General features: G+C 36.2%; 1 protein-coding gene across 1 annotated transcript; it reads left to right on the forward strand.

Moving 5' to 3' along the window:
* The first annotated feature begins 7,916 nt into the window (after positions 1-7,916).
* LOC104097773 (probable sugar phosphate/phosphate translocator At3g11320) lies at positions 7,917-11,636 on the forward strand. The gene is made up of 4 exons (XM_009604389.4): positions 7,917-8,731; positions 9,236-9,339; positions 9,455-9,683; positions 11,045-11,636. The coding sequence occupies exons 1-4, from the start codon at positions 8,282-8,284 to the stop codon at positions 11,189-11,191; spliced, it is 930 nt and encodes a 309-aa protein (XP_009602684.1). The 5' UTR covers positions 7,917-8,281; the 3' UTR covers positions 11,192-11,636.
* Positions 11,637-16,684: the final 5,048 nt, after the last annotated feature.

Consider the following 16,684-nt stretch of genomic DNA (forward strand, 5'->3'; position numbering starts at 1 on the left):
CGGGAAAAGTCATCAATAAAGGTTACAAAATAGTGTTTCCCACCTAATGAAGGTGTTTTGGAAGCACCCCAAACCTCACAATGAACATAATCCAAAATACCTTTAGTATTATGGATTTCTGTTCCAAATTTAACCCTTGTCTATTTTTCCTTGACACAATGCTCACAAAACTCCAAATTGCAAGTCTTTACTCCTTTTAACAATCCTTGATCTAATAAAATCTTCAAGGATTTTCCTCTATCATATCCCAAGCGCATGTGCCATAGCTTGGTTGCTTCTGCCTCCTTGTCATCACTGGATGTCACTGTTGTTGTCCCAATAACTGTACTACCGTGATAGTGGTACATGTTATTATTTCGCCGAATTTCCTTCATTATCACTAGTGCACCAGAGCATATTCTTATTATCCCATTTTCTGTAACGACTTTGAGCCCCTTTTACTCTAAGGCTCCTATAGAAATGATATTTTTCTTCAATTCTGGTACGTATCGAACATCTGTTAATGTTCTAATCAATCCATCATGGTTCCTTAATCGGATTGAACCAATACCATATGTTGTAAGAGGATTGTTATTCGCGGTGTGAATAACTCCACATTTCCCTTCTTGAAAATCAGTGAACCAATCCATGTTGGGACACATATGATAGCTACAAGCTGAATCCATCAACCATATGTCAGATGGTTTGAATGGCTTAGTTGTAACTAGTGAGAAATCAGAGTCGTCACAATCAACTACATTTGAATCCATGACAACCTTCCCATTGTTAGATTTGGCCTTGTTTTTCAACTTTGGACAATCTTTCTTCTAGTACCCTTTTTCTCGGCAAAATGCGCATTCATCTTTGCTAGGTCTGGATCTTGACTTAGATCTTCCTTTCTTCGTTCTCATATGATTTTGAGAACGACCTCTCACAACTAGTGCTTCTCCTTCTCCACTCTTTTACTTTTCTCTCTTTCTTTGTTCATAGCTGTATAAGGCAGAACAAACTTCTTTGAGAGATACATCATCATTCCCATGAAGTAGAGTTGTTTCGAGGTACTCGTACTCATCGGGAAGTGAACTTAATAACATTAAGGCCATATCTCCATCACTAAAGGTCACATCCATATTCTGCAAATCTGTCACCAACTTATTAAAGCTAGTGATGTGATCATTCATTGTAGTACTAGAAACATATGTGAAGCGCAACAGTCTTTTTTTCATGTAAAGTTTATTTTAACTTTTTTTCTTCAAGAACTTATCCTCCAATGCATTCCACAATTTACTCGCAGAAGTTTCTTTGTGTATGGATACTTCTGTTCTCTTGCGAGGTACGATCGAATGGTATCACAAGCAACGCGGTTGATAATCTTCCAATCTTCTTCTCTGATATTTTCTGATTTATTTTCTTCTATGGCAATATCTAGCCCTTGTTGAAAAAGGACACCAAGAACCTCAGCTTGCCACATCCCGAAATGTCCTGACCCGTCAAAAATTTCAATTGCAAATTTCACATTTGACATAATTCTTGTCATAAGCGAAGATGCCAACGACGTATTACTGACACCCGATGTGGACTCTTCATTTTTATTATCTCCTATTTTGCTACAGATACTATTTATTTGCTGACAGTATAGAACACCAAAGTAATTCTTTTCTGATGTGAAAGTTCACACTATGCTGCAACCACAGAACATACTAAGATAGAACCTTGGCTCTAATACCAATTGTTGCGGAAGCCGAATATATATAGAGTGATTAAATCACAACTACTATATCTAAAGGTAGCTAATAAATAATAAATGAGACAATAATAAAAAGAACACCAGAAATTAACGAGGTTCGGCAAAATTTAATTTTTGCCTAGTCCTCGGACATAATCAACTCAAACTTTATTTCACTCTAAAAAATACAAGTGAAATACTACAAGATAGAAAGAAGATTCAAATGCATTAGGAGATAAGAAGGCAAGTGAGAGGTGTTTACAAATGAACAAAATATTTGCTATTTATAGAAGGGAAATGACTTTAATAATGTCATACATGACATCATATTAAGTGTGATCATGCAATGTAAATGCATGAAAAATGCATCTATCAATTCCTTCCAAAAAAGAGGCTTCAAATGTTCACACTTGTTCACATTAATCTTATCAAATTCAACAAATCTATTTTAAGTTATAATTTGCGCAACTCTTCTCTCTCCATAGAATATTCCTAATCGTTTGCAATAAAACACCCAATCCAAACAAATAATATATTTTTGAAAAATTCGAATTCGAAATCATGGCTTCGAAGCTTTTTTAATGGTTGTCAATGGTGGAGAATCAAACACCTTCAAAATTTATTGATTGGCAATTTCAATTCGATCAATCTAGCCAAATAATTAATATCCATCTACTGCTAGCCCGCCATCGGAACGCCAACAAGAAAATGGGAAGCCCAGAAAAGATCCAAACTCCAGCCATGGCAAAATTCATATTGATAAAACAATTAATCCCTTTCTTCGCCATTGTTAGAGAAAATTATGAGCTTTAGAAGAAAAAATCTTGTAGGATCAGTGTACAGAGAGGGTTGATTTCAAAGAGAGAGAAAGGAAAAAAGTATTGTGATTGGGGGGATTTACTAAATTAATGGGCTACAATCAAGGGAGACTCATTTAAGACTAATTTGTATATAATTGATAAATTGTACATGACCATGTAATTAAGTTAAAACTTGATTAGGAAGGGTAAATAAGTTTCATATGTAATATAGATGGGTAAAAATCCCTTTTGAAAAACAATAACAAAAATAACACTTCAAATATCCGAAATAAATTAAGGTCAGTTTTATGAATTTTTATTGACTATGGGTGTGTTTGGTATGGATAAAATATTTTTCAATTTTCTCTGGCTGGCTTAAATATTTTGAAAAATATTTTTCTTATTAATTCATTTTCTTCCAATTGGAAGAAAATGACTTCCCTACCAAAAGGAGGAAAAATATTTTTCAAAACTCTTTTTCAATATTACTCACCCTATTCCCTCCCAACCCCCATCCCCTCTGCCCCCACCCTACCCCCACCACTACCATGCCCTGGCATCCCCACCAACCCCTTCCCTTCCCCCTACCCCGCCCCTGGACCTCGACCTACCATCCTCGCCCGCCCTTTATCTATTTTGTCTCCCATAGTGTTTGCCCAAATTATATATTTTCAAAAAATATTTTTTGCTACCTAACCAAACACCAAAAAATAAGAAGAAACCCATTTATTTTCAAAGAATATATTTTTCAGGAGAATATTTTCCATACCAAACACACCCTATATGTATAAAAAATAATATTGACATATATGTGTATATGTATGTTTTTATATATATAAATATGTATATATAATATATAGCAAAGCCAGGAATAAAATATAAAATATAATTTTTTGACCGGTAATATTTAATTGACATCCTTTAAACATACGAAACTCTGTAGTGTATAAAAGTAAAACTTATTGAAGTGTATAGAATGAAATGCCAATTCAAAATTTCAAATTACTCCCCCCCAACTTGCAGGCCTAAAAAAGAAAATTTGGGAAGTGTTAGATGTAAGTAAATAAGTAATTGAAGCAATGTGAAAGTAAAAGTCTTGGCAAGCTTTGGTTGGGCCTCACTATTCTCTGTTGACCTTTCTAAATTGAAGTTATACTAATTTTGTTGACCTCTCTTTTGCATGTCTGAAGAAATTTCAAATATATATGTATGCAGAAACTATCAATGACCACGTTGTCTAATGCCTGTCTTCACACGATTTAAGGACCACTTTTTTCTTTTCTTTCTTTAGTTTATCTTGGGAGTTTCCTTTTGTCATTTTCTTTTTCGTACTCTACCGAGTAAAAAATGTTTTATATTCGTAATATAATAGGTAAGTTACACATTTATTGTCGGTCAAAATATAATTACATTCGTTAATTAAATATATATTATATACATATTGTATATTAATATATAAAAAATATATTTTATCAAATATAATATTATTTTTAAAAGCAACTATACCGTGTAGTTTCCCTAGTTTAATCCCCGGCCCCTTATTTGCTGTTTTGGTTTTGTGATTTCAATTAAAGCTGAAGTTCATGTTTTTCGAGCAAAGCTACAATTTAAAACTACTAAATTAAGGCAAGCTACTTTAATTAAAACTGAATGGGTGTTTAGCTCTAATTTTAATAAGTGTTTTGTGCTTTTACTTAACCTTTCACCAAATAAATTGGAAACCCAACCAACTAGTTAAAGCATTCAATCATCAAATTATAATCCCATCTACAAATCCAACTAAATTAACTACTCCACCAAATGCACTAATTTTCACTTGTTTGGTAACAAAAAAAAAAAATACTATGTACTCCATAAAAGATAAATAAACAGAACTGCTAGTTGAAAATGAACTACTACCGTATTCGCCGGCAGACGTCGAAACTTTAATAATTATCAATTAAGGTTCAAGACACACTTACAAATTATTTTTCGTTCATTTATTCTGATAGTATAGTATTTACTTTTCTGTTTCATTAAATACAAGGAGGCTAAGGCCTTGGATCTGAATCTTAATCATTCAGATTTCAGATATTAAATGTGTTTGTTTTTAAAGTCCGAATCTTAATTATTAAGAGTGTTTATTTTTTTACTTCACAACCACTTAATGGGTCTGAATAGGTATGTATGGTTAAAATTTATACCAAAGATTTAATTTCATTAAGATTCTATAATCCACATTCATTATTAATTATCGTCAACGTCTAACATTATCAACTATCATCATGCCACCCATCACCACCATACTCAATCATAGCCGCCACCATTATCGACAACCACCACACCACCCACCATCCCCACTTCCCCCACCACCATCATTCTCGACCACAACCACAAACTCATCCACCTTAACTACCACAACTAACCACCCCATCGCCATTGACAACCATAGCAAGCACTACCTACCATTATAAACTATCATCACCTTCCTCAATCATATCAACAACCACTACCACCACCCAACATTATTAATTATTACCACCCACCACCACCATTCTCTAATCATAATCGCTATCACTACCATTCACCACTAGCTACTATCCAGAACCACCACCATAAATCAAAACCACCACTAACTACCATCTCTAGTAAGCATTCACAAGCACTGCCATTAGCTAGCACGATCACTAACTACCATATTTTAAAAAAAATATATATATTTTATTGATAGAATATTAGATTAATTAATATTTTATGACAAGAGCGGATTGCTCTAGTGGTCCACTTCCAACCAAAAGGTTGTGAGTTCGAGTCACCCCAAGAGCAAGGTGGGGAGTTCTTGGAGGGATGGAGCCGAGGGTCTATCGGAAACAACCTTTCTGCGTACACACTACCATCCCCGTACCCCACTAGTGGAATTATACTGGGTTGTTATTGTTGTTTATTAATTTTTAAATAAAGATACATTTTATATATTTAGTTGTTAAAAAACAAACAATCTTAATCATTTAGTATTCAGATCTTGATACACATCTTAAGATTCAGATTTATTAATCTTAATGCACATCTTGATATTTAAATGTATATTTAGATTCAGATGTGTTAATCTTAAAAAAAAAAAAATGAGGCAAGTAGATGGTAGTTGGCTCCCTGGCATGAAAAAAAACGAAAAACTAAATTAGTTCAATTTAATATGAAAACGAATTTTTAAAATCCATACTAACGTGAAAAAAGAGTCCCTTTGCTTGCTTCCATAATATAAAGCTTCCCTCTAAAAGATGTTACATTGAATCCTCCTCCATTTTAATATTCAAAGTAAATAACATTTTTTATTTTATTTTTTCTCACAATAATATTTTTTTTGTTTTAACTTATATTTTAAGGCCATCTCCAACGCTGCCTTCATTTGCCATAATGCAGTCGGTTTTCGGAGAAATTTAACTCTAATGCTGCTGCATTTTTGACTGCAAAATGAGGGATGAATTGGAGTGACACTATTTATCTCCTCCATTACTATTCCCTATTACGTTATTATTATTTTTATTATTTAATTCTTTTAATTGATCTCTTTATATATACCTAATTATGTTTATGTAATATCTTTATAATATTAATTTTACATCTTACTTTGGCGTATAATTTTGATAAATTAATTTTCGTGCATTTATTATCCGTTAATATATATATAATCTATAATATTTTTTACAAATTATATTATTTAAAAATTTATGGTATATAATAATTTTATATTAAATAGTTATATAAGAAAGGAATATTAATTATATGTGATGAATATGCAAAAAAGAAGAAAAGATAGAATTTCTTTAAAATAAATAAGAAAATAAAATTTAAATAAAAGATAATAATATAAAATTAAAGAGAGAGAAGAATATAAAATGAAATATATTTTTTTTGGAGTAAAAAATAGAGTAATAGTTGGCGTAACTTTACTTCATTTTGAAGTTTACTCTATTTTGGAGGAGAAAATAGTGGCGAAGGTTGAAGATGGCCTGACATGCTTTCTACTTTAGGATGGCCAATGTATCTTACACCAATCTATTCTTAAACAAAATTTTCGAATTTTTAAATATTTAAAATGAGTAAAATATTCATATTTAATTTATGATGTGTTGTTTGCACTCTTTTCAACTTGTATACTTTCTTCCATAACTATTACTAATATAGGTAAAATACATAAGTTACCACCTTATTTATGGACAAAATCCCTGGTACACATTTTTTACGGACGAAAATAACTTTACACACTAACCTTTTCAGAGTGTATCTAATACACACTACTCTTGTTATGTGGCAACGTCCGTGTTTAACAAAAATTATAAGCGCGTTAAACGGAATAATTTTTGTCCCAGTTCTTACTTAAAGGACACGTGTCAAAATTTTAATTTTTACTTTTTAAAAAAATATTTGTTTCCCTTCACTTTTAACACCCTCCTTCCCTCCCTGTTCTTCTTCCCCATAACCCCTCCCCTATGTGTTCATTGTTGACTTTCCCCCTTTCCCCATTTTCGTCTTCTTCCCTACCCCTTTTCCCCATCTTTTCGGACCACAATTTTAAGAATAGCAATAATATATAAAGGCTTTGGAAGAAATTGATTAAGAAAGTTAAAAAAAATCTATATAAGAGAATTTTATAGATTTGGGTTTGAATCTTAATTTAGTAGTAACAACTTAGGAACACATATTTAATGTGGTAAGATAATAATTTGGTGGTTGAGGAATATCAGAGATGAGCCAAAAGAAGCCGAGATTTGACTGACTCTATCGGAGTGAATCGAGCAGCCATGGATCTCGCCATAACCAATTTTAATGGAGTTTTGAGTTTGCATCCTATTTCTTGTGTTAGATCTGAATCTGGACTCACAAAGTCGTGACTAATGTACTTGCGTTCCTGATTTTGCTTTGTAATCGAAAGGTGATAATTGTGGATATTTTTACGGTGGACGTCAATGAAAATTTGGTGGAGAAGAGAAAGAGATGGAAGGAGAATAGTTAAGGGCTATGTTTGTAATTTTATATTAATTTATTTTATTTTAAAATTAATGACACGTGACACTATATTATTGGTGCGTGATATGCCTCACTTTTTCTGAGATGCTTAAATATAAAAGTAGTATGTATTAGACACATTCCGAAAATGTTGAGTGTGTAAGATTATTTTCGTCCGTAAAAAGTGTGTAACATGGATTTGATCCATAGGTAAGGTTGTAACTTATGTATTTTGCCACTAATATATGATATAAATTAAATTAATATTTAAATATCATATCCAATCAAATTATCATCACATAATAAAATTGTAGAATATTATTTAATTTAACTCAAAAAAGAAAAGAGGAAGAAAATTTAAGTCTACTAGTTAATTACTCTCTGAAAATTACATATATAAATGGAATTATAGTAGTAGTACTAAACTAAAAGCACTAGCCGAATACCCCCATTCTTTTTTCCCCAAATACGCGTTTACCTTTCTGTATGTTTACAGCAGCAGCGTCGGTAGTCTTCTAAACTCCCTTTCTTTTTTTCTCTCTACTCCGGCGTGCCCTTGTCATTCAATTTGCTGTTAACTCTACACATTTATATACCCAAAAAAAAAAAAATTACGAAAGAACGTAGCTTTTATTTCTTTGTTCAAGTGTTGTTGTCAACATACCTCTGTTGACGAAAATTGAATCAGATCCATACATGTTGAGATCTTAAATTCTTGATATACTTTTTGGGTATAAATTTTCTCTTTTGAGGTTCTGGGTCACAGAAAATAGGCGAATCTTGGATTTCTATGTCGGCAATGAAGACAACGGGGAAATTCTTCACGATTGGGCTAGTAACATCATGGTATTCGTCGAACATTGGGGTTTTGTTGCTGAACAAGTATTTGCTAAGCAATTATGGGTTCAAATATCCAATATTTCTTACCATGTGTCATATGACTGCTTGTTCTTTGCTAAGTTATATAGCCATTGCTTGGATGAAAATGGTACCAATGCAGACTATAAGATCTAGGGTTCAGTTCTTGAAGATCTCTGCTTTGAGTGCTATATTTTGTGCCTCTGTTGTTAGTGGCAACATCTCCCTTAGGTATTTGCCTGTATCCTTCAATCAGGCTATTGGTGCTACCACTCCCTTTTTCACTGCTGTATTTGCTTACCTAATCACGTTCAAGAGGGAGGCTTGGTTGACTTATGTCACTCTCATTCCTGTTGTCACTGGGGTTATCATTGCCAGCGGGGTATGTTTTTCCTCTATCCCAGTTTTACTTGAATTTTCGTACTATAGTTAATTAATTCGGTCTCTTGTGGTTGATTTAATCGATTGGAGTTCACATTTATACCCCCTTTAAAGAAAATTTGCATTCTTTTCTATTGCAATCTATAGCAAACTTTGTTTTTGTCCCCCCAAAACCCTTTAACCTCAACCCATTCGCATATTAGAAGTCATATGATAAGGTGTATTAAGATATAAATTTTTTTAAGAGAAATATTGTGGTAGTATTTTGAAGGTAGGAGGTCATTTTGTCAATGATTGATTAAATACAGGATCTTGCTGCACATGAGAATGTTAATAGGTGGGCAATGTTTAAGTTGTGCGAAAAGATGTATTTTGTGGGCTAGGCTTATTGAAAAGGCTGATTTAGATTTTGGATGACTTAATTATATTGACACTTTAGTTTCGTAGTTTAGTGCTGCAGGTGGAATCTGTCTTGCGACTGATTTGTTTTAGTTTATCTTCTCAGGGAGAGCCAAGTTTTCATCTATTTGGGTTTATAATGTGTATCGGCGCGACTGCTGCAAGGGCACTCAAGTCAGTGGTTCAGGGAATTTTGCTTTCCTCTGAAGGGTAATAATGCTGTTTTTGTGTTTCAGTAAATATGTAGTCGAATTCTATGCTCTTCATTATGGTCAATCCGGAGATAGGATAGGATGCTGAATTGTTTTGTGTTTACATATTACAGGGAAAAGCTGAATTCCATGAACCTTCTACTCTACATGGCTCCTATAGCAGTCGTGCTTTTATTACCGGCAACGCTCTTGATGGAAGATAATGTAGTTGGTATAACACTGGCACTTGCAAGAGATGATATAAAAATCATCTGGTTATTGCTGTTCAATTCTGCCCTTGCTTATTTTGTAAACTTGACCAATTTTCTGGTCACAAAACACACCAGTGCGCTGACTCTTCAGGTGATTTTTCTTGATTCTCCGTTCAAGATATATTTAAGATGATTTCTTGGATTTTTGGTATTATCAGTTTAGATTATGCTTATTTTTGAAATCGGATTCAGTGCTGCTTTCAGTTCTTGATAAGTAAAATGGGATCAATTTATACTGTCTTTTTTGCTTTTGTCTGGAAGGATTCATCTTTGAATTATATCGAAGAGCTATTTTACTTATTTGAAAATCCTACGCATTTTCCTCTCTTTCGTCAAATACAGCTCCTATCTCACATAATATTTGAATTTTTCAAGCACTTCTAAACTTTTTCCCCTAATGAAAAAAAATGTTCTGGAAGAGGGGTTGTCTGAATTTTGAGTTCTTGAATTCAATATGGCTGGAGTGTTTCTTCTATCCTAGTATGCTGTATATGTGGAGCTTCAATATTTGAGCTATGATCTCTTTCGGATTTGTAAACATTGTGGGTTTGTTTGTTATGGTGATTTCTCAAGCACCATGATTTCTTTTAAGCTTAATATTTATGTGAATTGCATGGGATTTAAGCTTCCCCTGATTATCATAGAAACCAAATAGGTGAAGTATGGTGCTGGTGAATCAAACTTGTAAGACTTATAGACATGTGCAAGTAGAGTATGTATAATATCAGCGGAATATTAGGACTCTAACTGAAGTTTGGGGAGGAGTTGATATAGTCATGCTTAGCCTTATATGAGGAATCAATTGACAGACCTATTTTTGAGAAGAATAAGTTTTGTATTGGAAGACTCGGCCTCTTACTATTGAGTAGGGATTGAGATGTCATAAACTATGAAGACGAGTCCTCCGTACCAATATGACGATCCCTACATCTAACGTGTTGATTCCGTACAACGAATACAATCAACTTTCATTAGCCTATAGATTAAGTAACAGAGTTTAAATGATATCAATGTTAGGTTTTGAGGTTGGTTGACAAGCATACTAAATATTCTGGAAGTGGTATAATTTGTTCTGGGGTAGTCACATCAGGGCTTACGCCTTTTCCCATACGGTTTTGTCATGGTTAACTTCGCCTAAGAAAATGGTTGTCGTTTGATGGTAAATTGGGAATGCAAGTTTATGTTTAGCAAGAAAAGTCTAGTTGGATGTAAAATTTAAGGAAGAAGAGAAAGTTCATTTTATGGATAAACTTGAAACAGTATTGGGTTAAAACTCGTTCAATAGTGTGGCCTACTTATATTCTTGTCCCTCTATCATTCTTATGTTTTTGGCATTGGGTTTTGAAGTTTATTTCCATTACCTTTCTCTTTAGGATTATGAAGAAGATGTTTCGTTTTTTCCTGGATCTCCTTCATAGGTGTTATGTTTAACAGAATTTCACCGTTTCACAGGTCCTGGGAAATGCAAAAGGAGCTGTAGCTGTTGTTGTCTCAATCTTAATATTTAAGAATCCAGTGTCAGTTATAGGGATGCTTGGCTACACACTCACAGTTTTCGGGGTAATACTCTATAGTGAAGCAAAGAAACGTAGTAAGTGAGATATGGACCTGGAAAAACATCAACATCAACCACGACTTTGATATCAATTGATGTTCAAGGAAAGATTCAACATCTTCAGGATGCAAGTGGAGTGATGCGCTTGCAGTTGGTATCTAGGAATTTTTCCCTCATTTATTTTTTGCCAGGTAACATGGGAAACGGGTTTCAATCTGTACCCGGGAAGAGCCTGAGTAGCCTGAATAGATCCATAATAAGTGACTTGATTTGTCTATACATTCTTCCCACCATATGGTTAAGAATGAAAGATCTTTTATCTTTATTCTTTGAGGAAATTGTTGCCTAAGACTACATTATATATTACTGTAGTTATCAGGATGATTTATAAATTGAAAAGAACTGAAATTTAGAAATTTGTAAATCGTTTCTCTTTTTATGTAGAAAAAGAAATGATTTTTGAGCTAATATTAAGTTATGTTACTGCCACTTTTTTGAAAGGACTGTTGGAGATATATGTGCCTAGTTATTGTACTTCTCTAATTTGTATGAAATCCAGATTGTGCTAAAAGTCTGTATAGCGCTTACTTACGTGAAAATTAAATTCATCTTCAGATTCGACATTTCTTGGGTGCCTATCCAACTTGTTTATACCTTCTACAATAAGAAGCTTTTCAGAAAATAACCAACTGAGATTTGTAATTCCATGTCTCAACAAGAGCGACAACGGCTGAATTTGAAATGGTCAGCCACTTCACATTTTGCTTGTTTCTAAAGAACCCATCTTCACATCCAGGTAAAGGAAGGTTGCAATAAATTAAAAAAAGAATTTTAATTATGTTGAATCCTCTAAGTACTAAAAAATGGAATGGATACATAGAATTCATATAATTAATCCCAACTAATTTGGATGTACGTAAGTTGATTGATTGATATTGAAACTGAGATTTGGATACTGAAAAAATATCCTACTAGAACTGATCCATTTACACCTAACTACTCAATTTCCCCAACAATAACTACACGTCTACACCTTTGGTCTGGCCTTAGGCTTTATTTTTCACTTCGCCATAAGTTTGTATAATTGTATGAGCTCAGTCTCTGCTGTAGGCTTAACTTCAAGAAGAGGCTTGCTTTCTTCTGCCTGCTCAGTGTATGGGTCAAAATTTGCCCTTATAATATTTAAGACAAGATAATACTAAAAAAGGAATTCTCGAGTCGTCGTTAGTCGAGATGGGCCAAGTAGCAAGATCCATAGTAGACGAGAGTCGTGGTCGAGATGTCAATAAGGGTCGAGATCGAGCATCGTTGATAGAACTATAACGGCTAGTTTTCAAGATAGGATGTTGAAAGAGAATATTCTATTAGATATTCCCTGCGCTTGTACTATTAGGGTTTCATAGGAACATGTCCCATATAAATAGAAAAGAGAGACAATGATAAGGGCATGTGATATTCATTTGTAAGAACACACTTTGACAAAAAAGATTCTCTCTCTCTCTCCTGCTAAGATACAAACACTACCTTTTCACTGAGATTCTTGTCTATATTATTCCATACTTTTCCGTCAGATCCGAGAATAACTCGAATATTCAGGGATTTGTCTGTCACTCATCATTGTCAGGAGGAACAATCATCTAGTTCATCCTTTATTGGGTGAATCATTCCTCCTATTAACTTAAATGTCATTTATTATTATTCATTGCTATTAAATGCTACATTATTGCTCATGCTCTTTGGAACAGTTATCGCATATTGTTATCACTATTTAACCAAATCCATCTAATGTTTATTGCACCCTTGAAAGCTACATCTAGAGATATTATTGTTAACTAAGTTTAACCCAAAATTACATAAATTTAATTATTTGAACCAAGAGCCATATTTTTTGTCAAACAATTTGGCGCCGTCTGTGGGGATTCCTTAGTTAAACTTTTAGTTTCTTCTAGATCTACAACTAGCACAGGTCACTAACATAAAAAAAACAAACAAGATCTCCTTTCTTTGTGTACACAATATCATTGAAAATGCAGGTGATAACGCCCTCACAGCCATTCTAAAAAGGATGGAAGAAATGGAGAATGAAAACAAGGCGCTCCGAGATCAAATGAAAGAACACCAAGAAAGAGTCGATAAAATACCAGGCGCTCCTAAACTGTTGCCGAAGAGGGACGCCGACCGGTTTGTCGAACAGTCGTACAACGATGATGCAGCCCCACATACCATACCAAAAACCTTTAAAATTCCGCCCTACCTCAGGGTATATGACGACACAACCGACCCTGAAGATCACATGATTCATTACGTCACCGCCGTAAAGGGAAATGATCTCGCCAAAGAACACGTATCTTCCATTTTGCTAGAAAAGTTTGGCGAAACCCTTACAGGAGGGGCATTAATATGGTATTCGCAACTACCAGCACGCTTCATAGAGACTTTTGAGGAAATGGCCGACAAGTTCGTAACGGCCCATGCCGGAGCCAAGAAGGCCGAGGCAAGAGTGAACGACATATTCGCTATTAAGCAGTACCTGGGAGAGGGACTAAGGGACTTCCTCGCCCGGTTCAACCGAGTGAGGATGACTCTACCAAACGTATCTGAAGGGATAGCGGTCGCAGCCTTTCCGAATTGGCTGAGTAGAAATAGTTTAAGAGCAACTAGAAAACTGTTGAGTTGGTTGATGAAGTATCCCCCAACCACTTGGGATGAAATCCACAATGTTTACTGTGCCGAGGTCCGAGGTCCGTGCAGATGAGGACAACCTGAACGGACCGACTCACCGACTAACCTCGGTGCAAGCTGAATCAAGAAAATATTGAAGAGACAACGCCATAAGAGATCATCCAATTCCACGACCTAATAGGGAACAACATTAACCATATACCAGGGTGGCCGTTGCGCCCTCCCCCCCACTACGAAGAAGGTCCATCCAGACCAAAGACGGGAACTTATCGGAATGACCGAGGTATGCCTCCCCTATTATATGCTCACAACTTTTATGTGTCACCTACAGAGATAGTCTACGCTCTGAAAAAACTCGGACCAAAAGTGAAGTGGCCGTCGAAGATGAGATCGGACCTGAATACCAGAAAGTCCGACGCTCTCTGTGGGTTTCACCAGGAACGAGGACATAAAACTGTGGACTGCATCACCTTGAGGCAAGAAGTCGTAAACATGTTGCGACAAGGTCACCTCTAAGAGTTACTGAGCGACAGGGGAATAACCAATTTTGCTAGAGGACGTGAACACCAAGGACCGCCAAAACCACCCTCACCAGCTCGTACCATCAACATGATCATCGGCGACAACAATGATGTTTCAATCAACAGTGTGAATTTCACCACTACCCATAAAATCAAGCGATCTATCACCCGCGAGCGGTATGACAAACTCGAAGAAAGTATCATCTTCGACAAGTCGGATGCCGACGGTTTGACCTTTCCTCAAAATGACGCCCTCGTTATTACTTTATGTACTTTAGATACCGATGTTAAATGCATTATGATAGATGAAGGGAGCGATGTGTGCATTATCCATCTCCGAGTGCTTACCCAAATGAGACTCGAAGATAAGATAGTGTCACACTGCATCACGCTAACTGGTTTTAACAATGCAGTTGAGCAGACATCCGGAGAAATCACACTCCCCGTTCTGGACGGTGGTGTAGCTCTGGTGACAACATTCCATATCATAGATCAGGCTACCGCGTACAACGCCATAGTGGGACGACCATGGATACATCCCATGAAAGCTGTCCCCTCTAGCTTATACCAAGTAATTAAATTCCCAACTCTATGAGGGGTTTTCAGTATGCGAGGAGAACAACGCACATCACGAGAATGTTACCACATTGCCTTAGATGACACAGCCACCCAACAGAGAAAAGACAAAGAAAAGGAGACATATCAATCAACATGGTCAAGGTCGGAGCAAGAGGAAGCAGAGAACATCATCAGGGAACCAGATACGGCCAAAGTCACTGGTTCGACCATAGAAGATCTTGACCCCGTTCAGTTGGATCTCAACGACCACAGCAAGAAGGCTTATATCGGCTGCAAGCTTCGGGAACCAGGTAAATTCAGTCAAATCTTAACAACTAACACAAATTTATTTGCTTTCAGCCATGCAGATATGCTGGGCATCCCAAAAGAAATCGCTACACACAAATTAAACGTCGACCCACTCCACCCCCAGTGAGGCAAGTCAGGCATAAATTAAACTCCACAATTAATGACGCAGTACGCAAGGAGGTTGAAAACTGTTGGAAATGGTTCCATCAGGGAATCGAAGTACCCCAAATGGATCGCTAACGTAGTGATGGCCAAAAATAAGAATGGAAAGTGGCGGATGTGCGTGGATTTCACATATTTGAACAAGGCATGCCCGAAGGATTCATTCTTGTTGCCACATATCGACCAACTCATCGACGCAACGGCCGGGCACGAGCTGCTAAGCTTCTTGGATGCATACTCAAGCTATAATAAAATCCTTATGGAAGAAGAAGATCAGAAAAAACCACGTTCATCACCCACCAAAGAACACATTGCTACAGGGTCATGCCTTTTGGACTAAAGAACACATGAGCTACTTATCAAAGGTTGGTTACAAAGATGTTCAAAAATCAGCTCGGCAAAACAATGTAGGTATATATAGATGACATGCTGGTCAAGTCCAAAAAGGGAGAAGATTATATCGAGCACTTGAAAGAAACTTTCGAAATACTCCGATGGTACAGAATGAAGTTGAACCCGAAAAAAGCGCATTCGGTGTTGCCTCGGGAAAGTTCTTGGGTTTTCTGGTATCACAACGAGGAATTAAGGTCAACCCCGACCAAATCAAAGCCATCGAGGGGATACCAGAACTCTTAACCACGAAGAAATAAGTCTAAAGGTTGACCAGTCGCATCGCTGCTCTATCAAGATTCATCTCGCGGTTGTCGGATATGTGCCATAAATTCTTTGGCGTACTCAAGAAAGATAACGGCCTTGAATGGACTTCTGAATGCGTCTGGCCCTGCGAGAACTAAAGGCATACCTATCGTCTCCACCTCTACTTTCAAAGCCCGAGCCGGAAGAGCGTCTCCTCGTCTATCTGGCCGTATCCGAGGTAGCCATAAGCGCAGTCTTAATTTGTGAAAACAAAGCTACGCAATCTCCCATCTATTACATTAGCAAAATACCCGTCGATGCCGAGACGAGGTACCCACACCTCGAAAAATTGGCTTTGGCCTTAGTCGTAGCTTCACGAAAGAATAGACCATATTTCCAATACCACCCTATCTCGGTCGTCACGACCTTCCCCTTCAGAAGAAATTTACATAAACCAGAACTATCGGGAAGGCTGGACAAGTAGGCCATTGAATTGAGCGAGCATGGTATCACCTATCAGCCGTGAGCGGCAATAAAATCATAAGTACTCGCCGACTTCATGGCCGACTTCATCGCAAAGATAATGCCTGAAGTCGAAAGAGAGGCCGCCCAAACTTCCCTCCAAACACAAGAGCTCTGGGTCCTATACACCGATGGCGCATCCAATGC

This window comes from Nicotiana tomentosiformis, chromosome 3, assembly GCF_000390325.3.
Source record: "Nicotiana tomentosiformis chromosome 3, ASM39032v3, whole genome shotgun sequence".
In the NCBI taxonomy this organism is placed as follows: domain Eukaryota; kingdom Viridiplantae; phylum Streptophyta; class Magnoliopsida; order Solanales; family Solanaceae; genus Nicotiana; species Nicotiana tomentosiformis.

Bases quoted from the DNA above. Each gene is read 5' to 3' on its own strand.
- LOC104097773 (XM_009604389.4), top strand. From the start codon at position 8,282: ATGTCGGCAATGAAGACAACGGGGAAATTCTTCACGATTGGGCTAGTA. The intron at 8,732-9,235 runs GTATGTTTTTCC...TTATCTTCTCAG, and splicing joins GGGTTATCATTGCCAGCGGG to GGAGAGCCAAGTTTTCATCT. The intron at 9,340-9,454 runs GTAATAATGCTG...TACATATTACAG, and splicing joins ATTTTGCTTTCCTCTGAAGG to GGAAAAGCTGAATTCCATGA.